Source organism: Seriola lalandi, unplaced genomic scaffold (assembly GCF_002814215.2).
Source record: "Seriola lalandi dorsalis isolate HSWRI2012SDOR001 ecotype SW California unplaced genomic scaffold, Sedor1 jcf7180002054332, whole genome shotgun sequence".
NCBI lineage: Eukaryota > Metazoa > Chordata > Actinopteri > Carangiformes > Carangidae > Seriola > Seriola lalandi.
Window position 1 is genome coordinate 729,970 of NW_019524885.1, and position 26,592 is coordinate 756,561.

At 38.1% G+C, this 26,592-nt stretch overlaps 1 protein-coding gene across 1 annotated transcript; it reads right to left on the minus strand.

Moving 5' to 3' along the window:
• Positions 1–25,727, minus strand: galt (galactose-1-phosphate uridylyltransferase). Its single transcript, XM_023407250.2, has 11 exons — positions 25,591–25,727; positions 24,389–24,558; positions 24,129–24,204; positions 23,674–23,722; positions 22,355–22,484; positions 21,402–21,458; positions 15,973–16,095; positions 9,622–9,754; positions 7,964–8,047; positions 2,631–2,785; positions 1–832 (listed from the first exon to the last, which is right to left on the minus strand). Exons 1-11 carry the CDS (start codon positions 25,622–25,624, stop codon positions 740–742), a joined length of 1,104 nt encoding a protein of 367 aa, XP_023263018.1. The 5' UTR covers positions 25,625–25,727; the 3' UTR covers positions 1–739.
• Positions 25,728–26,592: the final 865 nt, after the last annotated feature.

Below are 26,592 nucleotides of genomic sequence, written 5' to 3' on the forward strand. Positions count from 1 at the left end.
TAGCTTTCATTCTATATTTTATTCTCAACAATTTCTTATCAATATGTTTTAAACATTTCAAACCAAACAAATGGATGGATGTTAGGTGCCTAATAAGAATGCATGAAGTAAAATGTCAGGATAATACTCCTCTTCTGCCTGTTTAACCAGTTCTTTTCTATAAAAAAAAACTATGCATTACACAATCACACTCTATTGAGCCTGAAAGCTGACAGTTAACATATTCAAGAATTGTTTTCCATGTAAAAAAACATTCCCAAGAAACAAAATCCTTCATTTGAATCACAAATAACTCACTGTGTTGTTGGAAGAAAAAGCTTTGTGGTTGAAAGCTTTGCAACATAGCCAAACCACAAGCAAAGTTTGTTTAAATTCGACAGAAGGGACAGCGGGGTAGAAAGGAAGAACGTTCTCTCATTATCGCCCAAAAACAGAGAGGAGGGGGTCCATAGCACATTTTGTTTGAGGCCCATTTCATAAGAGCCCAGTAGCAGCTTTGTGTACACAGAAATGTATTAAAAATATATACATATATTGTACACTGTGCAAGTAAGAATATGTTTAAGCCCTGTGTTGGCATAGGCACTTTCACATGTCTTTCTTTTCGAAAACAAAAGCAATACATCAACAACACATTTCCAAAACGTATACTGTGATTAAAATAAAGCTGAGTTCCCATTTGTGTATTTCCCCCTCTCTTCTACCGATCACACAGGTTGTTTCACTTTGACTTCTATTTTCATTTGTCTTCTTTATCTTTTCTTCCTCCCTTTTCCTGGTTCCCTCTGGTTTTATAGTGCTCTTCTGGTAGGCTTCTTAGCTTCTCAGCAGCCTAAAAATACAAACATTGAGCTTTTATACAACTGTAAAGACAAATGCAGAGACAAAGAGCGATTCACTGCAATCCTGGATTTACAATCATAATTAGTGTGCTGGAAGAAGGTCAACTTTTTTTAATGGGCCCGTTGTAAGGGATGCAGGCCTCTCTGACCGTCTGTGTTTTCTCTGATATCTCAGTTTGCTATTTCTATTTTGCTATATGTCTTTTTATGTAAGCTACATATGTGTGTGTCAGTGAGCTTCACATCAGATTCCATCGATTAGGTCTGATAATTTTGACTGAAGATTAATGACGCCATTGCACCTGAAAAGTCATCTGTGGCAAGAACCGTGGAGAAACACCCCAGCTGTCACAAGTGAGAAAAGTGAATGAGGGAACTCTGAGGGCAAATGGAGAAAAATTAATCTTGAGAATGACTATGAGATCTATTAAGAGATGCTTCGTATTTGCAGGGCTACAGATGAGCCTTTTCTCTAACAACATCAACAAGAATATCAACATTCCTTGTGTCATGTTTTCCACTGTTGAGAAGCTAACTAGTCCCCCACATATTACTACCCTGACTTTGTGTCTCTCAATAAGCCTACTGAGCTTCTTTTTTGTGTGGTCCCCCAGGGTTCGATTCTTGAGCCACTGTTATTCAACCTGTACATGATCCCGTAACATTGGGTCAAATCACAGATGACAATGACGTTGCTTATCACAGCAGCACAGATTATATTCAACGTAGCTCTTTCACCAGGCGACGATGGTCGCTTAGACTCACTCTATCAGTGCTTAGGGCAAGTAAACGGCTAGGGGCGGTTAAATTTCATTGAATTGCATAAAGACAAGACAGAAATCAATTTATTTTAAAGTTATTACAGAGCTTGTTTCCAGAGCCATAAAGACAAACACCCAAGACAGAAATCTCGGTGTCTTAATTGACTCTGATCTGAGCTTCAGTAGCCACATCAAGGCAATAACTAAATGAGCATTTTATTATCTCAAACAATGAGCAAGATTAGACGTCTCATGTCTACACAAGCTCCAGAGAAACTAGTTCATGCCTTCACCTCCAGCAAGGTGGACTATTGTAATGATCTTCTGAAAAAGACCATTAGACAACCAGCTCATTCATAAGTTCAGAGTTCCAACAAGAACCAGGAAAGGTGAGCACATCATTCCTGTTAAATCCTTAAATCTTTACAATTGCTCCTAGTGACCTACAGAACAGATTTTAAAGTGCTGCTGTCGGTTCCAAAATCAGTCAACAATTTGGGGCCAAAATATATTTCTGATCTCAGAGTAGGGCTCTTAGAGCTTTAGGAAGCAGTCAGCTGGCAGGACCTCGAGTCAGAACCAAACAGGGTGGAGCTGCTTTTAGCTGCTATGATGCACATAGATGGAACCAACTTCTTGTTGATGTTGACTTTCAAATTTTAATGAAAGGCCTTTGGTTGATTGGTTTCTGTAATCCACTTTTATTTCCTTTGTTTGCCTTTGGGGCAACTTTTAACTTATTACTGTACTGTAACTGCACTACAACTATTATATATTATTATATTATTTTGTTTCATATTTTATATTCTGTTTTATTTGCTTTTATTCTGTTTTTTATTCTTATTTCTTAATGTTATTCCAATGCTTTTGTCTACATCAAGCACTTCTGTCTGAAATGTGCTTTATAAATAAACTTGCATGGCCTTTTCCTTCATAGTCTCTGTATGAAAACAATAATACTAACTTTGTATCTCAAACCTCACTACTATATAACAGTGGAATTGTACATATATATTATATTACTCACCTGTTCAGGGGTGAGGTCTCTCTGCTCCAGAGCAAGCATCTCATACCCGACCATAAACTTCTTAACTGAAGCTGAGCGCAGCAGAGGAGGGTAGTAATGAGCATGCAGCTGCCAGTGGGAGTTGTCTTCCTTTAAATAGGGACCAGTGGGGGCTCCTGGATAAAGAGGGGGAAACATTTGAGTGGAGACACAGGACTAGTTTTACTCTAAATGGAGAAAAGGTCAATCAGAGACTTTGATTAGCAGCTTAATCTAATGTAACCTAACTGTTAATGTGTGTGATACTCTGTCAGTTCCTAATTATCAATTTCAAGAATATTTTTAAAAAATGGATTTGCAATCCATAAAATGAAACACATTTTATTATTACATTAATTTCATTTTGTTCAAAGTAATTTAAATTGTTTGCACATACATCAGGACAGTTTTGGGTTCAGTGACCATTCAGCTGAACAACTGTTCTAAAATCAGTATGTAAGGTATCTAAAACTGTAGGCAACAATGGCAGCTATAGCAACAAAACCTTGTGCAAACTAACTAGTTATGTTTCACAGGTGAAACAGACCAAAACTTGAGTTAAACTGACTGAAAAAAAACTTGGGAAAAAGGAATACTTGTGCTAAGTGGTAAAGGTATAAGCACAATAAAACAGTCTGAGGTGTTCTGATATAGAAAATAAAAGACTTGGACTCACATATGTCTGGTCTTATATATTTGTCTACAAGGACACCTTATTATGCGTTATATAGGGTTCAACACTAATGTCTGCAGTGCAAAAATGATATCATTCATGCTGCAGAATAAATGGTTTCAGATCTGGTGACTGTGAGGCCCAGATGATTTACATCATTTTCATATTCATCAAACCATCCAGAAACCCACCCTTCTTCCCTGTATGGAAGCATCTGCCTTCATCATGTTTTTCTGCTTCTTTATTCAGGTTTTTTCCTTTGTCACCATTTGCATTTGTAACTTCACAAAATCCTGCATGAAAAATTGCATTACTGCAAAAGTCTCTAAATCCTCTCGAGAGAGAGTAATTCCAAAGATACATTTTCAGTGATTTGTGACTGTATTTTTCATTTAAATACCTCCTTTGCTGCCTGTTTGGCTATCTGATCTTAGTGGAAGGTAATGAGGTGATTAGGGAGGAAGAAACTGCTGTGACATATCTGTCTTAAAAAAAAAAAAACACAAAATAAGTAAAAAATGGATCCCTGGAGGTATTGTGAGCTTTTCCTTTAGAGTCGGCTTTCTGACAATGGGGGCTGATCAGACACAGATAGGGGCGACAGGAGGGAGACATAAAGGAAACTAATGGATGGCAAAAGAAAAAGGAAGAACAAAGCAAAGACTAACGAGTGTAGATAAGGAATGGATAGAGATGGATGCTCCTATTAGTAGACAATTACATAGTTTTAAATCGTCCTTGTGTTTGTTCTGCTGCAAGTGTGTGGCTGCATGAGTGTGTGCATAATTTTAGAATTAACATAAAAGTTACAGATATTCCTAGATAGGGGGCCACCTGTTGTTACTGGTGTAATAATCAGAGACAAATCATAATAAGGAATAAGCAGGTAGCTTTATCTAATCCATGATTTCCCAGGTGACTCCAACACCATCCAACCACTTCTCCCTCTCCACTCTGCCACTAATAAACCTAGCCCTAAATAAAAGCCGGCTGCCTCTAAATGAGCTAAAATAAAGCCGAAACACAGATGGGGAGATAAAGCAGCTCATTATGTGGTCAGTGTGTACAGTATGTGTGTAGTGTGTGTTTGTGCTCAACAGCAAAGTCTCGTTTCCCTTAATCCCCCTTGATGATCTTAAAATAACACCAGTATTTTGGGAGTTGAAAGTTCTTCTTGCAATTGAAAAAAAACAGTTGGAAGTAGTGCAGCAGTGGAAAAACACTAAGAAAGTGGTCCACTGCTAGATGTTACAAAAAAAAAGGAAAAAAAAAACCTTAATTCCACATAGTCAGAGGATCTTGAAACAGTTTTGGCAGTCGATATTTAGGGTTATTTGTTGCAATAGTGGGAAGTAATTCCATTTTAATTTGAATTTTTAGCTTTGATTCATACTACAGATGGCATATTACACTAACCGATCCATCAGAAGAGTGGTGTAGTGGTGTAGTTTATTTCTGAAACCGCTCTCCTCCTCTCTGCTTCACTTGAGGTGGCTGAAAGAGACTCAACTGGGGGAGGTAACGTGTCTCAAGCTGACAGCTGTGTGACGGATTCTTGACGGAAAATAGCAGCTGCAGGTGTTTTGACACAGAGAATGACTAGAGGCAAACCTCACTTTGCACTTCTTTCCAGTAGGTTGCAGTTGTAGCTCAGGCAAAGCTTGTTAGTTCACTTTGGACAAGGTAACATTACCGTACCTCAGTTAAGGTGATGTGATATGAGCAATGTCTTGACATTACCGCAGACTGTTAGTCTGAATTTGCATATGTGTGTGTGTGTGTGTGTTTTTACTACAATGTTTTCCTCCATAACCTATTTAGTTTGCCACTAAAAAATAAGATGAACCTGCTGAATACCTGCCTATAACCTTGAAAACATGGCTGTTACATGACCTATGAGTTTAATGTCTACCTATGAAATAAAATGGACTAGCAGATTAAAGCCAAAACTTAACACAAGATCTGCAGGAGGCTTCACTACAGGCAACTCTAGACTGAGATTTTGCTTCAAAGATTGGATATCTGATAAAATAAAAAGAAGAAAGTGAGTCGATGACTGTGTCCTCTCCTGCCCTCTGTCCTTTTCTCCGCACTACAGTTTGGGAGAGAGTGTATCATCTCTCTTTTTATAAACTATCTTTCATGTGGGCTGCCTTGCTCTGAGCATAAAAAAGCAGCAACAGACTGACAGCAGCAGGTCATACCCGGGTATAGTGTGTTCAAAAAAGATACAGATCTTCATTCTCTGAAATAGATGAGAGGATATAATCATGGCTTGAAAATTGTCTCTCTTCAACATCTTAAATTTTGATGAGTTACTTTCTGTCTGTGGAGCCGTGGACTCAATTAAACAAGATTTATTTCAACCTCATGGTGAGTTCGTATTAGTCGGACAATATGCGGATGGCTTTGGCCTGAGGCTACTTATGAAAAGTGAAAGAAATATGTATATTATTAAATATATATTAATTTGGAGAAAGTAAGAAAAGGGACAAAACAATAGAGGAAGAAAAAAAAATGTGTTCTAAAGAACATTACCAAAGATCAGTGTCCCTGTTTTTGAAAATCGTTAAAACCATTCTGTCAGAAAAACAGGCATGTACTTATGTTATCTTGAATTTTCCTCTAGCTCACGCAGCAGTGAGGTTTCCTTTGTCTAAAACAACTCGGCAGGATGCAGCTGCAGCCGGGATTGAACCTGCAACCTTCAGCCTCTGCAAGGATCAATCTGACCACTCAGCCATGATGACACCGCTCTCCTTTCTGTCACAAATCACTCATCGCATCACCACACTCTGCTGAACCTTCATCCCACTTTGAACCGGCCAAAAGGTGTTTCTGTGACATCGCTCAACAAAAAAAAAAAAGAAAAAAAGAAGGTTTTTCCCTCACTGTCTCAGTGCAGGTAACTATCAGAAAATGTCAGTGCTGAGCTTTAGATTCACACGAGGGACAGCTGCCTGGATGTCAAACACCTTTCTGTCTAAAGCTTACAGCCTTGTGTGTGTCTGAGCAAATTGCCTCTTCACGTTCACATCCACATCTTGACTGATGTGATGCAAGTTATTTCAAAATAGATTTATTTTGGATGTTATTGTCTGAGATCTATGCAAATGTGTTTATCACTCTGCGTGTTCTGTCAAAATGAAAAAGTAATTTGGCGCCTGTTGCAAAGGTGACAAGCATCCAGGGTTTTTGCATGTGTGCTTGCTCATTCACTTGCTCTCTGTCTCATTACGGCTACATTTCCTCTGACCTGTGGTGTTTTGCTGTGATGCAAACGTAATGGAGCCAAAAATGATTTTATAATGGTGACAATATGCAAAAAATCTGCATGCATGTATTCAGAGTGTTTAAATACAGCCTTTTTCAGAGTTCAAGTTATGACATAAAATGTAATTTAATGTTACTATTTACAGGTTCCTGTTCAGTCAGTGTCGCTTTCTAAAAGTCCTTGACCACTCTCTCATTTAAATATCGAAAAGACGAACGCTGTGCAGCTTTCCTGTCTCCCCATCCTACTTTAACTGAATTACACCATGAGTGCTCTTTTCCTGTGAGAACTCTGGCTTTCTATAGGAGACACAACATTAAGTATTCTGATGTGTCTGAGTGTGGGCTGAAGGGGTAATGAGAGAGTGGCATTAAAGCTGAGAGTTTCTTGTTTGCCAGTTTATTCCAGCAGAGATGACGCTAATGCAGCCAGAGCTTTCTAACCTGTAGAGAACGAGTTCTTTACTGTGACATTGGACAATCAATATTCATATGCGATATTAATGCCATGTTGGTGCATGATGTGAGCTAATATAAAATTACATTGGACAGAAAAGATTGGAGCACGCTGACTGATGAGACAAAACGATGGTGGAAGATGAGAGGAGAACCCCTCTGTGTGTAAAATTATATTGATCTTATGTTGTTACCAGCATAATACAGAGTGAAAATTGACTTCAAGGACAAAAGGAATGAGAAAAGGATGGAAGGATGGCAACAGAGTTAAAGAGAGGATAAAGAAAGGGAATAGTGTGATGAGATGGAGGGAGGGAATGGGCAACGGAAAGCGAGGAACACAAGAGGTGCAAAGAGAAAAGCGGGAGGTGGCATCTTTTCTGTTGCTTGACATGAAGATGTGGAGGTGGAATGTATTTAGAGTATTAAAAACCTGCAGGGTGTCGAGCTGTCATAAAAACTTCAGGTGATGTGTGACAACATTTTAATGCATGTCTTCCCTCTTTATCGCTTGTCATTCCTGTTTAGGAGTATTTTACAATCCTGACTGTGAAAAGACTCGATTTCACATATTTCATCACAGACTCTTGCAAATTACGGTCACAGAAGAGCACACTGCCTCCAGACAACTGTCAGCGAAGCTCATTCACATATCAAATTGACTAAGAGCACTAGCTTACAGCCGGCCGGATATGTGAATAGCCCCCAGTTTGTAGCTGTGCTCTTGGGTTCCAATGCACCACCAATCCGCAGATTGTCATGTATTTAGACTGAAATTATCTTTAATCTTTTCCCCCATCTGTCCCTTACTCCGTCTGTCACTCTACAGACGAGACTTTAAACAGGTTACCACATTTAAACCAAAACTTTTTTTTTTTTTTCAACCCTCCTGCTCTCCCACTTTTTGTCTTACCATGCCAGCCCATGGAGTAGGGGAAAGAGACTTCAAACAGATTGTCATACTTGGTCAGCAGTCGCTTCATAATGTCTGCCAGATCTGACAAAGAGAGAGAGACAGAAAGAGATAAAGTGAAAAGAAAAAAAAACAATACAAAAGTGGAGGAAGCAAGATGATATTCGTTATTGAGTATTGTTAATAATGAATGACTTGAGTAAGGGGAGCTGAAGAAAGTCCATGTAAGAGTGAAAACTGAAAAACAGAAACTGAAAACTGAGCGAAGACTATACGGCTGGAAAAGTAGGAAATTGAAAAGAAGATAAAACTTTCATTCATCTTGAGGGGGAATGAAATATAAAAGAAACACCTGAATATATGATGAAAAAGTCAGACAGACCAAAAAAAACAATGTGCATACTGTAGTTACATAAACACGCACACAAGTTTCTCTGTTACACACAAACCCTGGACAGATCTACCATAGTTATTTGAATTATCAATTAAATTAACATAGTAGTACATTATTTCAGTCATAAATAAAAAGAATAATAAAATTGAATAATGCAGATAAAATGTAATAAAATAACCAAATAATTACTCAAAGTGTTGATGATTTGACAAATGCCCAAACCCAATTAAGCGTCATGGCCCATGAAACCATGCATGATGATTTGTGTATGGTAGAAAACCTACTGAAAATACCCACAGGAACGAGTGTCTCTGGGATACATAAGTACTGTTGTGCCAACTTGTGCACGTAATCGGTTAAATACCTCCTTGATTGAGCAAACTCTTAATGGTAATTAAGTCATCATTTTAGGCATCAGGCACTAGCATCAACAAATCAACCTGCTGCTCTGCTGGCTGCAGGCAAACTACTGGCACAAGTTGTGAATCCACGGTATGAAATGACTTGAAGTGCTGGATCATAAGTTGGTTCAGACCACAAAAACAACATCCTTTCTGGAATCTGCCGACCACAGGAGCTGATTTTGATTTGTTTTTCGGAGCTGATGCCTTTCCCATGTTTAGAGTGAAATAGTACGGATGGGCTGTGTCTCAGAAGACACCAACCCACTGATGCTTCTTTTCTATGTGCCTTAGGCTCCACATCTTGACTTTACACAAGATCAGTCAGCTAAACAGTCTCAACTGTCAACATACAGTAGGTCTTCCAAGTGAATCCGTAGTTAATTTGCAGAGGCAGTGGTGTATGTTCTTGAAGGAGAATGGGTTATCTTACTATATCGTCTCAATTTTAAGAGAATTAATTTTCTGAGACTAACAACATCTGTCAGAGTGAGTTAAACCCCATACTGTAGGAAAAGAGGGAACTGAACAAAATAATCATTTTATTTAACTATCAAGGTGCGTTTTTATGGTTTTATAAATTCTATAAAATTGGGAGGGCTGACAGGGATACAAATATATGTTAAATTTCATTAGTCTTTAGATCTGACTGGATTCATTTTCAATTTCTATCATCAAACACTATAAGCACCACTCCATGAACTAAAATAAAGTGATTCCTCCTCCCCAAGGGGCCCTGAGCGGGAACCAAACCTGCAGCCTCCACGCTGAGCTACTGACTCACCTTAGACAACTCAAAATTGCCTTATTTTTCTCTTAGTCACTCAATTGGTCAGTATCTTTGCACAACCACACACACTCACCCTCCCTCTCATCTGTTGTCAGGTCGCCGAGTCTGAGGATATGTCGTCGTGGTAACAGCAGCGTCTGGTAGGGCCACGTTGCCCAATATGGAACCACCGCCAGCCAACGAGAACTCTCCACCACCACACGCTCCTAAGAGGAATGACATTGTTTTTGAGTGTCAGGGGAAGTAATACCACATGTTTATAGATTTTATTCTTTCCAACTAAGTCTAAAACACAATGCTGAAAAGAAACCAGAACTTTTGGGATCTGTTCCAGAAGGAAGCGAACATCATTCAAAATGCAGATGACATAAAAATCCAACTTTATACTTTGGTGCAGCAGTGTGATTCACTCAATTCATCTCAAACATTGTATGGTTTAAAAAAAATTTGCAAAATTGTTTTAATATGGCAATATACCACACCAGCTTGTTGAAATCAATGGGAGCCAGTGAACCTGAATCTTGGGCATCTATGCCAATCATCATTCAATTGGTTGAGCTCCTTGAACACATCTCCTCTGTGAATTTAAATTTTTCAAAAACAGTTGAAGCATCTTAACAGTCAATTTATCCACCAGTAGATTACAGAGGACAGCTGATCTCACAATATGCTACTGCTTGACTTGTCTCAACCTTTCTCATTTCATGATTTTGTTCCTCCTTTTCACATTTTGCTTTTTTACAATCCTTCTCTGTTTAGCTTTGCTCTGTCTGACAGATATCCTATAGACAATACAATCCAGCATATGTCAGCTGTTCGTTGCACGTAATTACTGTGCGACAGTGTAAGCTGTTTTACAGATGAATGGTGATTGAACATGCTGATGAACAAACCGTACTTCACATTTACCCACCTAATGTTAGAAGTGACATGCATATACAAATAAAGAAAGACAGTACAAATTAACTTGAGCAGACTGCTTTTGGCTTATGGACCCAGAATCAAAAAGACAGAGCAAAGGTTGACTGATCAGGTTTTCACTGAGTTTAAAATGGTAATAATACAGATCAGTCGAGATTGGCTGTTTGCAGCAAGAAGCCTAATTATCATAAACTGTTTAAATGCAGAAAGTGTCAGAAGCTGAGATTTAACAAGCTGATGAGCAGGCACAAACACGACCTAACCTTAGTATTACAATCCATTAGAAATAGATTAGCTCTATGTTAGAGTGTGTGTGTGTGTGTGTGTGTGTGTGTGTGTGTGTGTGTGTGTGTGTGTGTGTGTGTGTGTGTGCGCACATTTTAACATATAATATCATACAATAACTGTTATTATAGTTATTATATTGGATTCTTGGCAAAATCGGAGGCACTCAAGAGGGTGGTGATTAAAAAGTCTTTATTTCCTCATGGCTTCATTATAACAATAAAAACATCCCTGCGTTTCAGCCATTAGGCCTTCAAGTATAAAATGGCCACCTTTGGCCTCTTCCATTTATAAAGTAGCATTAGTCACATGATCAGAATGGACAGAGAAGTTGTAACATGATAGGTCCAAGAATTTGCCAAGAATCTAGAATGATTTAGATCCCCACACTGAAGAGCACCAGAGCCACACCCAAGCAGCACTCCTAGCACTTTTTTTTAACTGTTATTATATATTTCCTAACACAACTCCCATCAGCTATAATTAGAGCATATGATGCACTGTATTAATTGATTTTTTTTTTTTTTTGGCCATTTTGGAGAGAGGAACTCTAAAACAAGCATACAAAACACACAGTCCTGACCGTTAATCAAGTTACTTAAAGGGGCTATTCGTAGGTTTTCTCTCCCACCAAACATAATTTCTTGCCAAGAGCGGTTGGTGCTGATTGTAGCTTGACAAGAACTTCAGCCATTGTTGTCTTTATAAAACAAGAGGTTATAATACGCCCTCTGAGCAGCACTATATCAGACTGGAGGCTACAGTGAGCCGCTAGCTGGTTAGCGTGCTAACTTCAGTAGAAGAAAAGACATCATAGAGACAAGAGTTAACATTGGTGTTGCTTTCCATCTCTGGAGACAGCTCTTGGTGAGTAAAGGAATGAAGTTTAATGCAAAACATCAAAACATTTCTTCTAGGCTGGTAAGAACTGTTAATGCTAACATTGGCTATGGAGCAATAGCAAAATTTACAAATGGCCCCTTTAAATCATGTAATATCAGCATTTCAGCTCAATCAAACACAACCTGAACAGAGACATAACTGGCCACAATGACTGAAACCACCTGTGCTGGTGTGCAGGGCCAGAGGCATTTACCACTGTCATCTCACACCATTTAATCCCTGGGATCACAACTCTCTAAAATTTGTGAAATTTACATGTATAACCAACAGAAAGTATATACTGGGAATCCTTCTGCCAACACTCATGGTGCTGGGCTCAGAACTGGAGTTGTTCCAAAAATCCACTGGCACGTATTTCCACATATTTTTCAAGATGTTATTTGGCTTTACATACTATGTCTACAAAGCATTGTACTGTTGAATGATAAGTCACCGCTTTATCTGTCAAGATGTCAAAACAAATTCCTCTTTCTTAGACTGGATACCTGCACATCATTTAAATATAAAACAGATCATCCTTTGTACACAATCTTTTAGTTTTACAAATATCTATTGTGTCTGTGACTAGGAATTTTGTTTTAGAAGGCTCTACTTTTTTCTCTCATTCTTTCTTTCACTCTTTCCTCTGATTTTCTTATTTTTTATTTTATTACATTTTTGTCTTAACCTTGCATTTTTATGGTATGTCAGACAATTGTATTTAATATTCTTGCGCTGTGTCAATAGTATGAAAAATAGTAAAACAATCTGATCATCTGTAATCAGACAAAGCAGAAAGAGTAAGAGCATCCAGGGCTATAATCTCCCAGAGGTTTGAACAAACTTGTCCAGCAAGGCATTAGTGCATAATTAAGGAATCTACAGGGAATGCTGTGCTGTTTAATAACTGTGGAGGAAAACAGAGAGTAATCTAAAAGAATCCCAAAGTGTTCAGTTCTCTTAATGAACTGCACTTGCAGTATAGAATTCTACTTAGTGCCTGGTACAATAACACTTTGACTAATGCCTCCCTTTCAACAAATAGGATATTTTGAGGAAGGAAAATGAGATGAAAAGGCATAAATATTATGTGTATCTGCAAAGTATTTAGTGACACCACTGTGAACAACATTTTAGGTGGTTATGCATTATTGATTGGATCCATTATTTTTACTTAAAGACAAAGATTTTACGATTTTTATTCTGGTGAAGGTTTCAGCTTTGTGCTCCTCTGCCTTTAACAGTATTATAGAGGAGAATAAAGATAAATAAGAGAGAACACGGATGGAGAGGAAAGATTGAGGAGGAGTGGGGTGAACAGAGAGAGAGGAAGCAAGTGTTGGATGTCCATAAAACACACACCTCACACGAGGCAAATCCTGCAGTTTTTTCATTCAATTAGCTTTAGAAAGTTTTTGTTACAAAGTCAAGTGTGTCACCTGGGAGCCCGAACCCCAATTCCGAACTCCTCCAGACACTGCAGTGTGCCAATTTACGGTCCTAACCTTGGGTCAGACAGACAGGAGCAAAAATACAAGCACACGCGCACACGCACACACACACACGCACACGCACATACACACACACACACACACACACACACACACACACACACACACACACACACACACACAAATGCACTAACGGAGGACAGGACCAAGTAGTTTAAGGTATTCTTCCAAACAGACACACACTTCTGCTCCCACTCTGATTTTATAAAGGTCAGTCCCCATGAGCAGCTGTCTAGGAGATTCTAAGTGTCTACTCTGCTTTTCTCAAAACCTTAATGCTATTCTCTCTCACACACACACGCATGCACGCACACACACACACTCCCTGTAGAACAGGTATCAGCTCATTCCCTGAATGAATCAGTGGTTCTCTGATTTCCCTTTCCTTCTTACCTCCACATCTCTTTCTCTTTCTCTCTCTCTCTCTCTCTCTCTCTCTCTCTCTCTCTCTCTCTCTGTCTGACTTTGTGTCTCTGTTTCCGTCTTTACTTGTCTCTCTCCATCCCTTCGTCTCCTTCTTTTGCTCTCTCTCCTTCCCTTTTCATCTTACCCCTCTGCCTCTGTCTTACTTTGTGCTTCAACTCTTTTCGGTTAATTTTATACTTGCTAATCAAGCCCATTCTCTGTCTCCAACTATTCTTGAAGAGGAGTGAAATACTTTTTCTTTAGACACTCAAAGAATCAGCTTGAACTCAGGAGGAGAAAAAGTAGAAAAACCCTCCTATTGAGATAGTCCCCAAGTGGATTTCAGCTTCGTGTGTAGAAAGTTCTAGGTCTTATTTGGTCCAAACGTCTGAAATGGGATATTCCTTGGTCTTACAATACATTTTTTTAAATCACGGTTATATTTTCTAACAACATGAATGCTTAACTCTGCATATCAAATGTAAAATGACATTGAGATGATGTTTGATGCATTGATAACCCTAACCAATGTCTGATGAGTGGATCAATACCAACTCTGTGTTTTAAAGAAACAGTCCAGCATTTTGGGGAAAACTTATCTTCGCTTTCTTGCTGAGGGTTAGGTAAAAATATCAATACAACTCTCATGTCTGTGCGGTAAATATGAAGCTCCAGCCTGCCACAAGTTAGCTCAGCTTAACATAGAGAGTGGAAACACTCAACTGCTAATCTGACTCTGTCAAAAGGTTAGAAAATCTGCATACCAGCACAGTGTTTTAGTAATCGAGTCCAGGACTAAGACTCAAGTCCAACCTGATTTTAAGGACTCAACTTGAGCATTGACTGCTTTCGGACTCAGAAGTTTGAGATGTGGACTCAGACTTTTATTCCTAGTTTTAGTGGCTCAACTACAACACTGTACCAGCACCTCTATAGCTTAATTATTAACAGATTGCATCTTGTATTAAACAGACTGGAGTCTCCAATCCTGGCCAAGATAACCACAAACAGATATAACATGTTTGTAAGTGGATTTTGTTACCTTTGGACAATGCCAGGCTAGCCGTTTACCCCCCCATTTCCAGTATTTATGCTGAGCTAAGCTTAACAGCTGCTGGCTCTTGCTACATATTTACCATACAGACATGAGAACGGAACACAATGCCTCCGGCCCTGGTGAAAAAAACTGAAAAAATTTTTGTTATTGCTGTATAACCGCAATAACAAAAATCTGTTCATTACTACTTAAACTCAAGGACGATTTAGAGGTTTAGAGGTCACCTAAAAAGTAAGGTGACAAAGTGCTTCCTGTTAATCTCATTAGGACAAGATAAACTGGCAGCACATTTTATTGGCTTCTCACTGGATAAACACACATGAAGCCAGTTTCAACAAGGGGTTTTAGCTGTGAATATAACCTGAGATTAAGTATATTAAATAATTAAGTAGCATAAGTAAGACATCTTCTTACAGCTTCAGGCACAGAGAAAAAAAATTTATGGCTCTGTCAAGTTTAATTCTCCTGCAGAAAGTTCATGGTTTCCACTAAATGTCTGCTTACTAATAAGACATTTGCCAGCATGGTAAATGTGCTCAGACCCTGTCTTTTTTTTTTTTTACTGTTATTGAACCTCCACACACATGACTGGAGAACCACTCAAAAAAACACCCACACCCACACCCACACCCAAACACACACACACACACACAGGCTTGGTTTTCCTTCACACAGGTTGAAGATGTACGCTGCAGCATTATGCTAATTAGCATCTCTGCTGTCCAATCACACGGTTCACTGACTGAAAGACAGGCAGAGGATGCTGATGGGAAAAAGAGAGAATGATGAAGTAAGAGAAAGAGTGGGAAACATGGCAGGAAAGGGTGGAAGTAGATGGATGTGGGGAGAGGCAATGAGGGCAATCACAGTGAGAAAAATATGATGCCACTGTTTTTGAAAACATTCCTCTGATGTTTATTATAAACCACGAACATATAATTATCTAAAATGAATTTGATGTTCCCTTTATCACTGATTATATTACTGATATTACCCATGTTCATCAAGTTCAAATTTCAATGAGGTAATTCAAACTAAGTAGTTCATTTATTCATACATACCTTTTAAATTACGTATTACCCATTATTCATTTACTGTATCTGGGCCCAGGTTTGTTGCGTATCTTAAGGTTTATTCACTGTATTACCCTAATTGCTGCAAATTGTCTGTTTTCTCCCACAACAAGGGGGAAAACTGCCTTCTCTAAGCGATTGTTGAAAGGTATTTAGGTGAACCCAAACTCAAGTTGGACTTAATGAGACTGGAAGAGAAGTAAATTACGACTTTCTGAGGGTAAAATCTATCATTAAAATTCCTTTTGAAGAATCATTTGCCGGTGTGTTTATATGTGTATCTGCTGTACCTTTTTCTCAGCCTCTTGCTTGGCGTACTGCAGCAGCAGCGGCTCTCCATGTTTCTGATAGTACGCTCTCTGACAGCGGTCTGACAGAGCCGGCTCATTAGGCAGGAAGTTGCTGGCCCACACCTATAATGTCACAGGGAACAGGAGGAAGATGGAGGAAGTTGATGATGAGACATGACAAAAACCTCTAGAAACTATCTATAAAGTTAGAGTTATGTACAGTAATACTGCACTTTATTTAGAAAATTAAAGGAACCTGTCAACTTTTTCCCACCGCCCTGATTCCAAATGGTCACATTATACCTGTGATTTGATGGGGTTATATAACAACAGCACTCAAATAAATATTTCACAGATGCTGAGATTTCTTGGTTACAAAACTCACTTTTATTTTTCTCTTTCAGGCTTTTTAGATTGATAAATGGGTTTTCTACTGCAGCCACCACTTTCATTTATTTCAGTACACTGTGAAAATCAACCTGCAGACACTAAAATGTAATTGAGATGGGTAATTCATCACAGTGAATAAAATCAGCTTGGTTTCATGTACAAGCATAGATGGCCTTGAAAATATGTGTAGGGTCCTACAGTAGATGAACACAAATCATCTGTCAAACTTGGAACAGTTGTGCTGATTTCACGAGACATTTTCTGTATTTTGTGTTTTGCCAAGTGCTCAGGTCACTGGTCTGAAGTGAAGGCGAGTCTCTGCTGAAAAAAGGTGAGGTTATGTGCTTCTGTATATAAATCACAACTACCAACATTTGATTAGGTTTTTGGGGCTGTGTGCTTATGTTGTCATGCAAGTGTCAATCAAATCTAACCATTAGGAAGCAGCTTCGTTTTTTGAGTATTATTTACTTATGAATATTAAATGTTATTCAGACTTCAGTTTTCAGGGCTTTAAGCATATAGTAGCTCTTGGATTAAAATAAAACTCACTGTAGATGCATACTCTGAATTTATTTATCAATGCATGTCTATTGTGCATTTACGTCTGCATGAGTATCCTATTTTTGATCATACTTGGAATATGGGGTTTAAATGGATCATGAAAAACCTGGTTATTCAAATCCCTGTTTACATGATCATTACAGTATCCAGGTTTCTGATCATGCAATTGCAGCCGCGTCTTGATTTCTAACCATATCAAGTTCTCGAGGTAGTGTATCCAGTTTTTTAAAATTGGGATATGATGTACACATGTGCAAAACATAAGCAGGAAACTCCAAAAACCCGATCATAACATGGATACTAGTGAACACACTCTGTGTGTCCACTGTCCTCACTCTATCCAGCAGTTCTCTGATTCATTTACTCAGTAAATCCCTTAATGTACTGTACGTCTGCCACTTTCTCCCCTCAGTCACATCTCTACCAGATACAAAGTAAAACACTTTAAAAAAAGGGTGTTGATCCCATTTACTATTACAAAAACAAATACTCTCAATAATTCTGTTGTGCACAACATTAAAGTCACACCAAATTATAGCTGTAGCAATCAGTGTGAAACTGATTATTAAACCAACACAACAACTGATTCAGCTACAGTTAACAAACTGTAAATGTCGGAGCGATATTTAACGTGCCCATAGAGACAGAAACACACACGCACTGACAAAATCAGCTTCCTGATTGTGGTTAATAACATCTCAAAAAAAAAAAAAAAAAAAAAGATTTACAAGTTCAGTAACAAACACATTGTTCAATCTTTGCTCTCATCAGCCACCAACTGGCATTCTGTACCACACACTATTCACACAACATGAGACAATGGTATTAACTGTGACTGAGGAAGTAAACATCCCTGAAACAATAAACGTTTGATGCCAAAAAACAGACAGATACTGTAGGTCATTTAATTTGTGGAAACCATTCATCTGTGTCACTCACCTCGACAAACAGCACTGCAGCCCATTTTAAATCATGTTTTGGAGTAAACACTTTTAGGCTGCAAAATTAGCTTCATAATGCACTTCTACGGCATTTCAGAACGCTTTTTATGGTCTACAGTGAAAATCACGACAGGCATTAAAATAATTTATTTTGCACTTTATGGCATTTTAATGGACGTAAAAACAGGCAAAGACTGCCAAATGACTGGGGTGTTTACATATTGGTTTGTCAAAAGTGGCACCCAGACTATGAAATTATGCAATGTATATTCATGCTCTGAGCATCAGACCTTCACCAAAATATTGATTAGTGATGGCTGCACTGAGGAGTATAAATGTGTGTATGTGGCCTACAGATGGGTTCCTTGTCATAATTTGTGCAAGTTGTCCAGGTTAGGAATTGCTGGAAACTGCTTTGTTTTGATTTCTAGAGAGATTTCTAGGCCTTTTACAGTATAGTTTTACTGAAAGGAACATATTTGTGCCACCAAGAGTAGTTTTTCCAATTATTACATTCCATCGCATCATGAACAGAGTAATAATCAGAGGCATTCTCTGCTGCTTTGAGCAGCACTGCTTCAGGCTGCATGGCAAATTGTTTTCTGATTAAACACTCCTCTTCTCACCCAGAATGCAGTGCAGGAATCCCACTGTCATAGGCTGCTATAAAAGGAAAAGGGAAAAATAAGCCGCATTAACTCCATGGGGAATGTAACAAGGGTCCTCTTGATGATTAGCACCTTCATCATTTTTTTATTTTGAGGCAGTTTATAAGTGTCCTGCTGGCCTTGCCTCAGGGGCACGTGTCATATAATGCAGCTGTATCCTCCTCTGTTTAGATTCATGAATAATACGTAGTATGTAGTAAAGCAACTGCAATCAGATAATTGTTGAAAAAAAGCTGGGAATTAGTAATGTTTCCTGGCAGTTTTGCCCTAAGCCTTGGTAAGATTCTGTACACAATTGCTGCAATGACAGTAAACAATCAGATTAGCGTAATGTTAATATTAATGGCTTTTGAATATTGGCTAAAGGCTGTGCCATGTTTATAATCATGATCCTGGAAAGACAAAGATACAAACACTGTGTGAACTGTGTGAATATGCGTCAATATTCTACATCTGCAAGCCTCCACGCATTTTTAATAGTATCTGCACGCCTGCCAACATCTGTAGCTCTGGGTCTATTTGAACACCTGTTTTTTTGTATACACAGATCTATCTCCTTTCCAGCAGCAGACTGCTGATTCACAGAGAAAAGTAGAAAGAAATAAAGATAATACACTCTATTCCTATCAGAGAGAACTTCTGAAAATGACAAGTATTACTCTTAACAGCTATTATGACACCATCTCCGCTTTTAAATTCAGCATCCAAGTGCTCTTCAACAGTGAAATACGTAGTTAGGGTGTAAGTATGAACTCGATAACCGTCTGCTCCTGAGAGGCAAATGTTTTCAAACACATTCTCTGCACTTCACAGAATTAATACTGTATATACTTTGGGCTGCTTATATAAAAAAAAAGGATATTTCTATTCCAGAGGCATAAGTTTCCCTCCTTCACTTACATGAAAATACATACAGCTCCATTCCTCTGAGACCAAAGTTATCAGAAGCAACACTGCCTCCAGAACATGATTAACATTTTCTGTTCGTTATTCTTCAAAGTTTTAGATCTATGCTTCATACGTTTTGGCCTGGAGGGTTTGCCTGGCTGTACTCACAGACAGGCACATATTAACACTACTCCTCTCTTGGACTTTGATGTTGTAAGAAAGGGAAATCTGGACTGCAGGAAATAAGAAACAAAACCGCTAAAACTTTTAAAAATCTCCATCAAAGGCCGGATCCAGGTTTGATTTTGAGTTCTTTTATACTGGACCACACGAAAACAACACAGATATTCTTTGATCTGGTAACACTTATACAAGTTCACAACACTTTGACAGCACCTGAAAATATATATTTTTGGGCTTTTAAACCATCAAAAACATGAAATTGAACGTGTTGAAGCAACTTTCTGAAGAAACAAATAAATAACAGCCCTTGGCAAGGAAAAAGATCTGTGATGGCAGATTTTGATAGTGTTATTCTGAGGTCACATACTGCCCTCTGCTGTTCATTTCTATATCACAGTCTCAGAAAACTTGGAAACAAAAGCCTACTTGGATTTTTTTTGCTCTATCTGTCTGTCTGTAGAGAGTCAATTATTTATTTTACCCCAAAAGCCTGAGGTTTCCCTGGATTTGAAATGTCATAGATTAACCAGAAAAGAGGGACATCAGCGACTAAATGCAGTCAGCTGCTGTACTGTGTAACAGCAGCTGTTAAGTTACAATAACTCCTTCAATGAGCTCCTCATCAAAATGACATTAAACTTTTGTAACTTTTCCATTTCAAATATCCATTATGTTTTTGTAATGTGCTACACAACTGTCATTAGGAACATCTTTTCTGTTTGATATTAAAAGCAGCAGTGTGGACGGCAGTGAATAATTAGTGAGCTTTGATAGGCATTATCTTAGCTATTTGCCCCTGCTTTCAGTCTTTATGTTGCGCTAAGCTAACCAGCTGCTGGTTACAGCTTCATATTTACGGGACAAATATGAGAAATATGGTATAGATCTTCTTATGTAACCGTCAGCGAAAGAGCGCAAAAGCTTATTTCCAAAAATCTCAAACTATTCCTTTAAACATTTTCAAAAAGCACTCAATAAAAACCATCAGCTCTTGTTTGAGCACTGTCCTCAGCATGAATGAGACTATATTCTCAAAAGGTCTGAAAGTGGTTTTCATCTGTTTAACATATTTTTCCATCTCAATCACAATGAAATTTGTTTACATTTTGCTCAGTCAGTAATATTCTGATCATAAATACAGTTAAATTTGGTATAATAGCCTCATTCAGAGTGGCATCTGTGGCCAAAAAGTCATCTTTATTTGCTTGGATAACATATTATTCTGACAATATTGGAAATTCAATATATCACTTTGTCTGCCTCAACTAACCATCCTTCTATTTTTGTCGTTCTCCCTCCTGATTGTGCTGTTTCTCAGCATCACACTGTGAAGTAATAGTCTAACAAGAAACGTCTCTGTCTTTCCGAGTTGTCAGTCTTGCTTGAATCACCTTACCGAATGGACAAACACGAAAAGACAAGAAAACGCCTGAGCAGTGATATAGGTGTGACTGTCTATAAAAAGCAATAAAGGAGGAAATAACATAAACACACATTCACTGATGATTTTAACGAAGAGTCAATTAACAGCTTCTATGTTGAGACACGCCTGGCTCAAAAACTTTTTAACACATGTCAACGTCATTGTCACACTGAATCTGAAAAGCCAGATGTGCAAATTGGACCAAAGTCACAGATTGTATTGTGCAAAAGTACAAACATATTTTAACAGGTGGAGCTGAAAACACTCAAAATCCAGACAAGGTTGGAATAATGTAGCAAAAAAAAGGGGTGATGTGTTTGCGCATATGTAGAAGTCAAAAGAACAGCTTGCATGTGTACGTGAATTTCCTACCTGACAGTGAGGATGTGGATTTGAACAACCCATCATGGCTCCTTTATTCTCAAATATCTGAAAACAGAAAATAAGAGGGCAACTTAGTCCTGACTTTAGTTCCTTTCATCCTTTGCAAGTATGACATTTTACTGATCCCCTGGTTTAGAATATGAGTTAGAGAAAACCTTTTTATCCTAGGTTGACCTGTAAATATGATCTAAAAATGTCAATCCTTTACAAAGCACACACTGGTTGAATTACTGTGTAGACTGTGCTGGAATATATAGGCTAGTGATCTGTGATTGACTATTTGATCAATTTGCATAATACAATCCTTCGGTTAAATTGTCTCTTTAATAAAACACAAAAGAAAATGGATGAAACCCTTTGGACATTCAGCCTTGGATATTTTTAAACTCAGCAACTATAGTGCAACAATTTGTTAATTATTCCTCAAACTGTAATTTTATGGCTGTAGGTTGTGTCTTCTCACAGTAATGGCTCATGAGGATATCCAACACACTGAGCTAGCTTCAGTGTGCATACACCTATTAATGTACATGGAGATGTACATCAGCCATTAACCTCTAAATCGACCAGCAAAATGCAGTATCTTCATTTGCTGTCATATTCTCTGCATGCGATATAAGAAACGTTTCAATGCTAGCTGTATAAACTTTGACATCTTATCTTATCCATATCCTTCTCTCTCTGCTGCTACAGTTTGAATTTGCGAGTCTGCCCAGAGGCATCATTAAAGTTTCAACTAATCCAATAAGAGAGGTATTAAAATGAAAAATTGGAAAGCGCAGAAAACTGGATGATCAGTGACGCTGGAGCACAGGGTGAAAAGTTTACGTCATACAATTTTACAAGTATCCAGCCCTGGGAAAAATTTAATCATAATGTGCATAATGTGATTAGGAATGTGTGTGTGAATGTGATTAGGAATGTGTGTGTGTAGCACATACCTGAACCCAGGGATAGGTAGTGCCAAGCTCTGCAACAAGCTCCGTCCACTTGTCAATCACCTTAACAACCTCTTCTATTTTCATGAGAGGGAGGGTGACGTCAGACCAGGGATGGAAGCACATGACCTTACTGTAAAACACATAAGACAGAGAGAAAAGCAGCGGAAAGCATGTACACATTAGGCAGGTAACAGGTGCTGCAGTACTCTGAAACTTGAGGAAGTTGTATTTATTTTATTATTGATGTTAAAGTGTTGTTAAAAATGTTTTTGCTGTCGCTCCTGTGATTGTTCTGCTAGTCATGAGTAATAAATGTTTTGTCTTTCTTGGGTTTTCCTTGATGTACACTGATTCCATTCAGTTCAAATATATTATTCAGTTGTGTGTCTTTAAAGAAAAAAATATCTACACAACAGGCTGAGAATTTGCAATGGTTTTAAGCTACTCAGCTCTCTGCTGTGCGTGTCACGCTACTGTGTATTGTGCATCACAATTGTAGTATTGTAGATCAGAAGGCTGGTTCGAAACATTTCACATTCATGACTTACTTACAGCATACTCCCAGGAATAAAGATATGCAAAATCTGACCACAGGTAAAGCTCTTATTCCCTGCTTACCAATATACAGCTTCTGAGGTAAATATCACTGCACTGAAATCTATGTCATCGTAAACATCTTTCTGCAGTTTTTATTAGTGTGAAACACCCCCATCTGCTGGTGGCACATTGGAAACACACATCTTAATGTATGTATTACTGTGTGTTTGTCATTTTGTTTTGCATCAAGACATCCATTAAACAAGTGGCACGCAGTGTGTTGATTAACAAAGTGAGCTTCACCAAAGAGGTGATTATGATGATGCCAACCGCAACAAGTAATGAAAGTTGCCTCATCATGTGAGTGCCCTGATTGCACTCATCAGTTCAGATTTAATCAGTCATAAATATGAATTTATGAAAAAATTATTAAAAGTATCATTCATTAAGATACATCCCTTAATAAATTCTAACCTAATATACTAATTTATATTATGTCATATTACATGTCATATTATATATTCACTGTACATTTCTTAACTATATGTGTCATTAAAACGATTGTATTATTGGTATTGTATTTATTGGTAAAGGATCAGGCACAACATCAAACATATCTGTTGTTTGATGTTTGAAGTTGTAATTACCCTTCATTGTCAGTCCCTCATCATGTTTCAATAAATGATGCACAAACTTTTTATACAACGAGAACGAGAGAATTCACATGAACTGTTCAAGTACTGTACAGTATGTCTGTCTTTGACATTGTGCTTTGCTCTTACCAGACACCCCTGGCAGCTTTAGACTGGAACAATGGGTGCTGAGTCGGACCTGAGGAAGAAACAGGAAATGTGAGTTGTTTCAAAAAGTAATAATGTGTGACTGTGTACTTTCAACACTTTATTTGCTTTGTAATTTTGACTGAGCAGTTTATTAGGCTTGAAGTTATCTCAAAATAAAATATTTTGTGCCAAAATATAAACAAAATACTCCTCAAATTATTCAATTTAAGCAGAAAAATGCTCTACACATGCATGCTAAATAACAAAAACAGAATAATCACATATATAAACGCAGCAAGCAAAGAAGTCAATGTGTAGTGAAGTGGAAGTATGGACTATGCAAACAAAAATTGGGTTTGATTCTTATATAAATATAGCAAGTAGTCGTTTATTTTCCATTACGAGAAGTAATGACTTGTTATTAGTACTTTTACAGTATCAGAAATTGCACTCACCTGGATCTGGAGCATCTGGCTGAAGAGCAGGGAAATCATTTCCAAAAACAAAAGTACTGTCATAGTCTGGATTTACCTGGAGGGATGAAGACAGACAGATAAACAGACAAAAAGGGGATTGAAATTCCACATTTATTGCGTTGTCCAAATTGAATACCATTAATAAGGCAACATATGTTGTTTGGTAGCTAACCATTACTAAACTAACTGTCATTCCCAGTGTAACAGTTCACATCTGCTCATTTATTATATCGACTTACCTCTCCATTTGCACGTGTGTTGCCAGGACAGAGTGGATTGCGGGGGTCATATCTGGGAATGTGCTCCTCAGGAGGTTTTTCTACCTGACCTGCCCAGGGTCTCTTCATGCGGTGGGCCGACACCAGGACCCAGCTGTCCCGCACAGGGTTATAACGCAGGTGCTGATGTTCTGAGGTATATGATACATGCAATAAGACAAGGCAATTCAATTAAACATACATGCTTACAGAGAGTGCTGGTTCTTTTGATATCCAAAAAACCGACCTAATCATGCTATTTGTAGTGCTAACAGCTAGATGGAATTACTTATGTGTCTTGTTGAATGATGCCAAGCATGGCTTCAATTAATTATTATTTCAATTATCTATTAACATATCATTTTAAAAATCATATTTTACAAAATAATAAATCACTTAGTCTATCCAATGTCAAAAAGAATAATATACTCCTTGTTACACATAAGCAACACATCCAAACGTATTCAGGAACAAATGGGTTAAGTGCCTGTAGATTCTTCAGGATTCATTGTAGTAAGCAACAGGAACTCAAGTCACGAGGCTGCACAGCTGGCTGTGTACTAATGTAAAGCAATCAACAGTGCAACCTGTCAGTGCAGCCTGACAAATTAGCTTTATCATTACATTGTGTCAGTGGGCACACTGAGTTGACATCACAAAACATACTGATTTCAGGAAGCCTACCCAAAAATATACAATCTCTTTTACATGGAAACTCAACGAGACCAAATTCGGTTGAAAAATATGCAAATTTTACCGTTGCTCTAGTATCAAACAAATCTACCTCATTGTAAAATATAGCTGAAGACATTTTATGAATTGCTTTGACCTACCAGTAAATTTGGCTGGTAAAAATTCCACGAAGCCTCACTTTGGTTCGCAATATTGTTCATTTTTAATCATTTGGTTACAAGTGTGATACGTTTTAATGTAGGGTAATGGAATAGTAATTCTAGAGGCTGCCAATATCGATGGAAATGCTCGGTAGATTAATGAATCCGAGCAGAGTTCAACAGTGTATCCTACTTATTTGCAAATTGTCTGTTCGTGTGTATTTTGAAGTTCAGCAAGGTAAAGTAAAACTGCCAGACTTTAAATGGAGTTTGGAATTACTAGCTTTGCACAAACGTTAACAGTATCTGCTGCAGCTACTCCTCCTCAACTTTGGTGATAAAACTCCATACCTTTAGGATCAAAACTGACTTCTTTTCCGCTCATTTCGGCCGTGTTGTTACCTCTGTGTTAGCTCTTTCTGAACTTTAGGTAGCTATTACTAGAGCCATGCAACGAGAGAGTCGCATCGGCGCAGGTCCAAAATGCTTTATCGTCACGTGATTCATAGATCCCGGAAGTTCATAGCGGGGAATTTGAAAATGTAAATACAGAGACACAGAACAGCAATTTTTGGTAATAAATAGTCAGTTAATTAATTGGTTTACGATATTTATACAGCAGTGACTTTCAGATAGGACAGAGGGAGATCAATGGGTGACTATCAATGATTGTCATGAATTAATTTCATTAACTTTCATTACATTTCTAATAAACTCAGAAACATGAATAACATGTTAATTAGTTTGTGCCCTTTCCTCTTTGTTGTCGTTACCTATAATCTACACCACAAAAGGGTAAAAATGGTTAGCTCAGGTCAGCGGGAGCAACCTTACCATCACTAAAGATGCTAACAACAAAAAAATATGTGAGAAATTCACTTACCATTTGGAAGCTTAATGTATGGCTCATTAAAAATAAGAAACAGGGTAAGGCTTTTAAAACCTCAGCGAACTGAGACATAGGGTGACGCTACTGTCTCATTGCATGGATTCTTCAGGCTCCATTGAATTTCCCTATGGTTCTTGTGGTGAACGAGAGGAGAAGAAAAAGACAGAGAGAGTTAGACAAACCTATATGTACTCTACATGTGATTAAAACCCTATATATAGGTACCTATACCAAAAGTATGGGTAAAAACGGCCAACTAATAATAACATGAAATTTAAATCTTCGTTTTAAATAAGGTGTCTTAAAATGTATCTTTGTGCGTTAATCTTTTTCATATGAATATGCGCAATAAATCAAAAACCACCTAAAGAGGGTTTTACAGTGTGCTGGCAACCCAGGACTCGCTGTTGCCGACACGACAAACTCGGCTTGTGATTGGCCCATCAGCCACATCCCGCCCCCAC

Coding starts and splice junctions, on each gene's coding strand:
- galt (XM_023407250.2), bottom strand. CDS start 25,624: ATGAGCGGAAAAGAAGTCAGTTTTGATCCTAAAG. Junction 22,485..23,673: donor AAAGCTGCCAGGGGTGTCTG/GTAAGAGCAAAG, acceptor TGTGTTTTACAG/TAAGGTCATGTGCTTCCATC. Junction 21,459..22,354: donor CTACCTATCCCTGGGTTCAG/GTATGTGCTACA, acceptor TTCTGTTTTCAG/ATATTTGAGAATAAAGGAGC.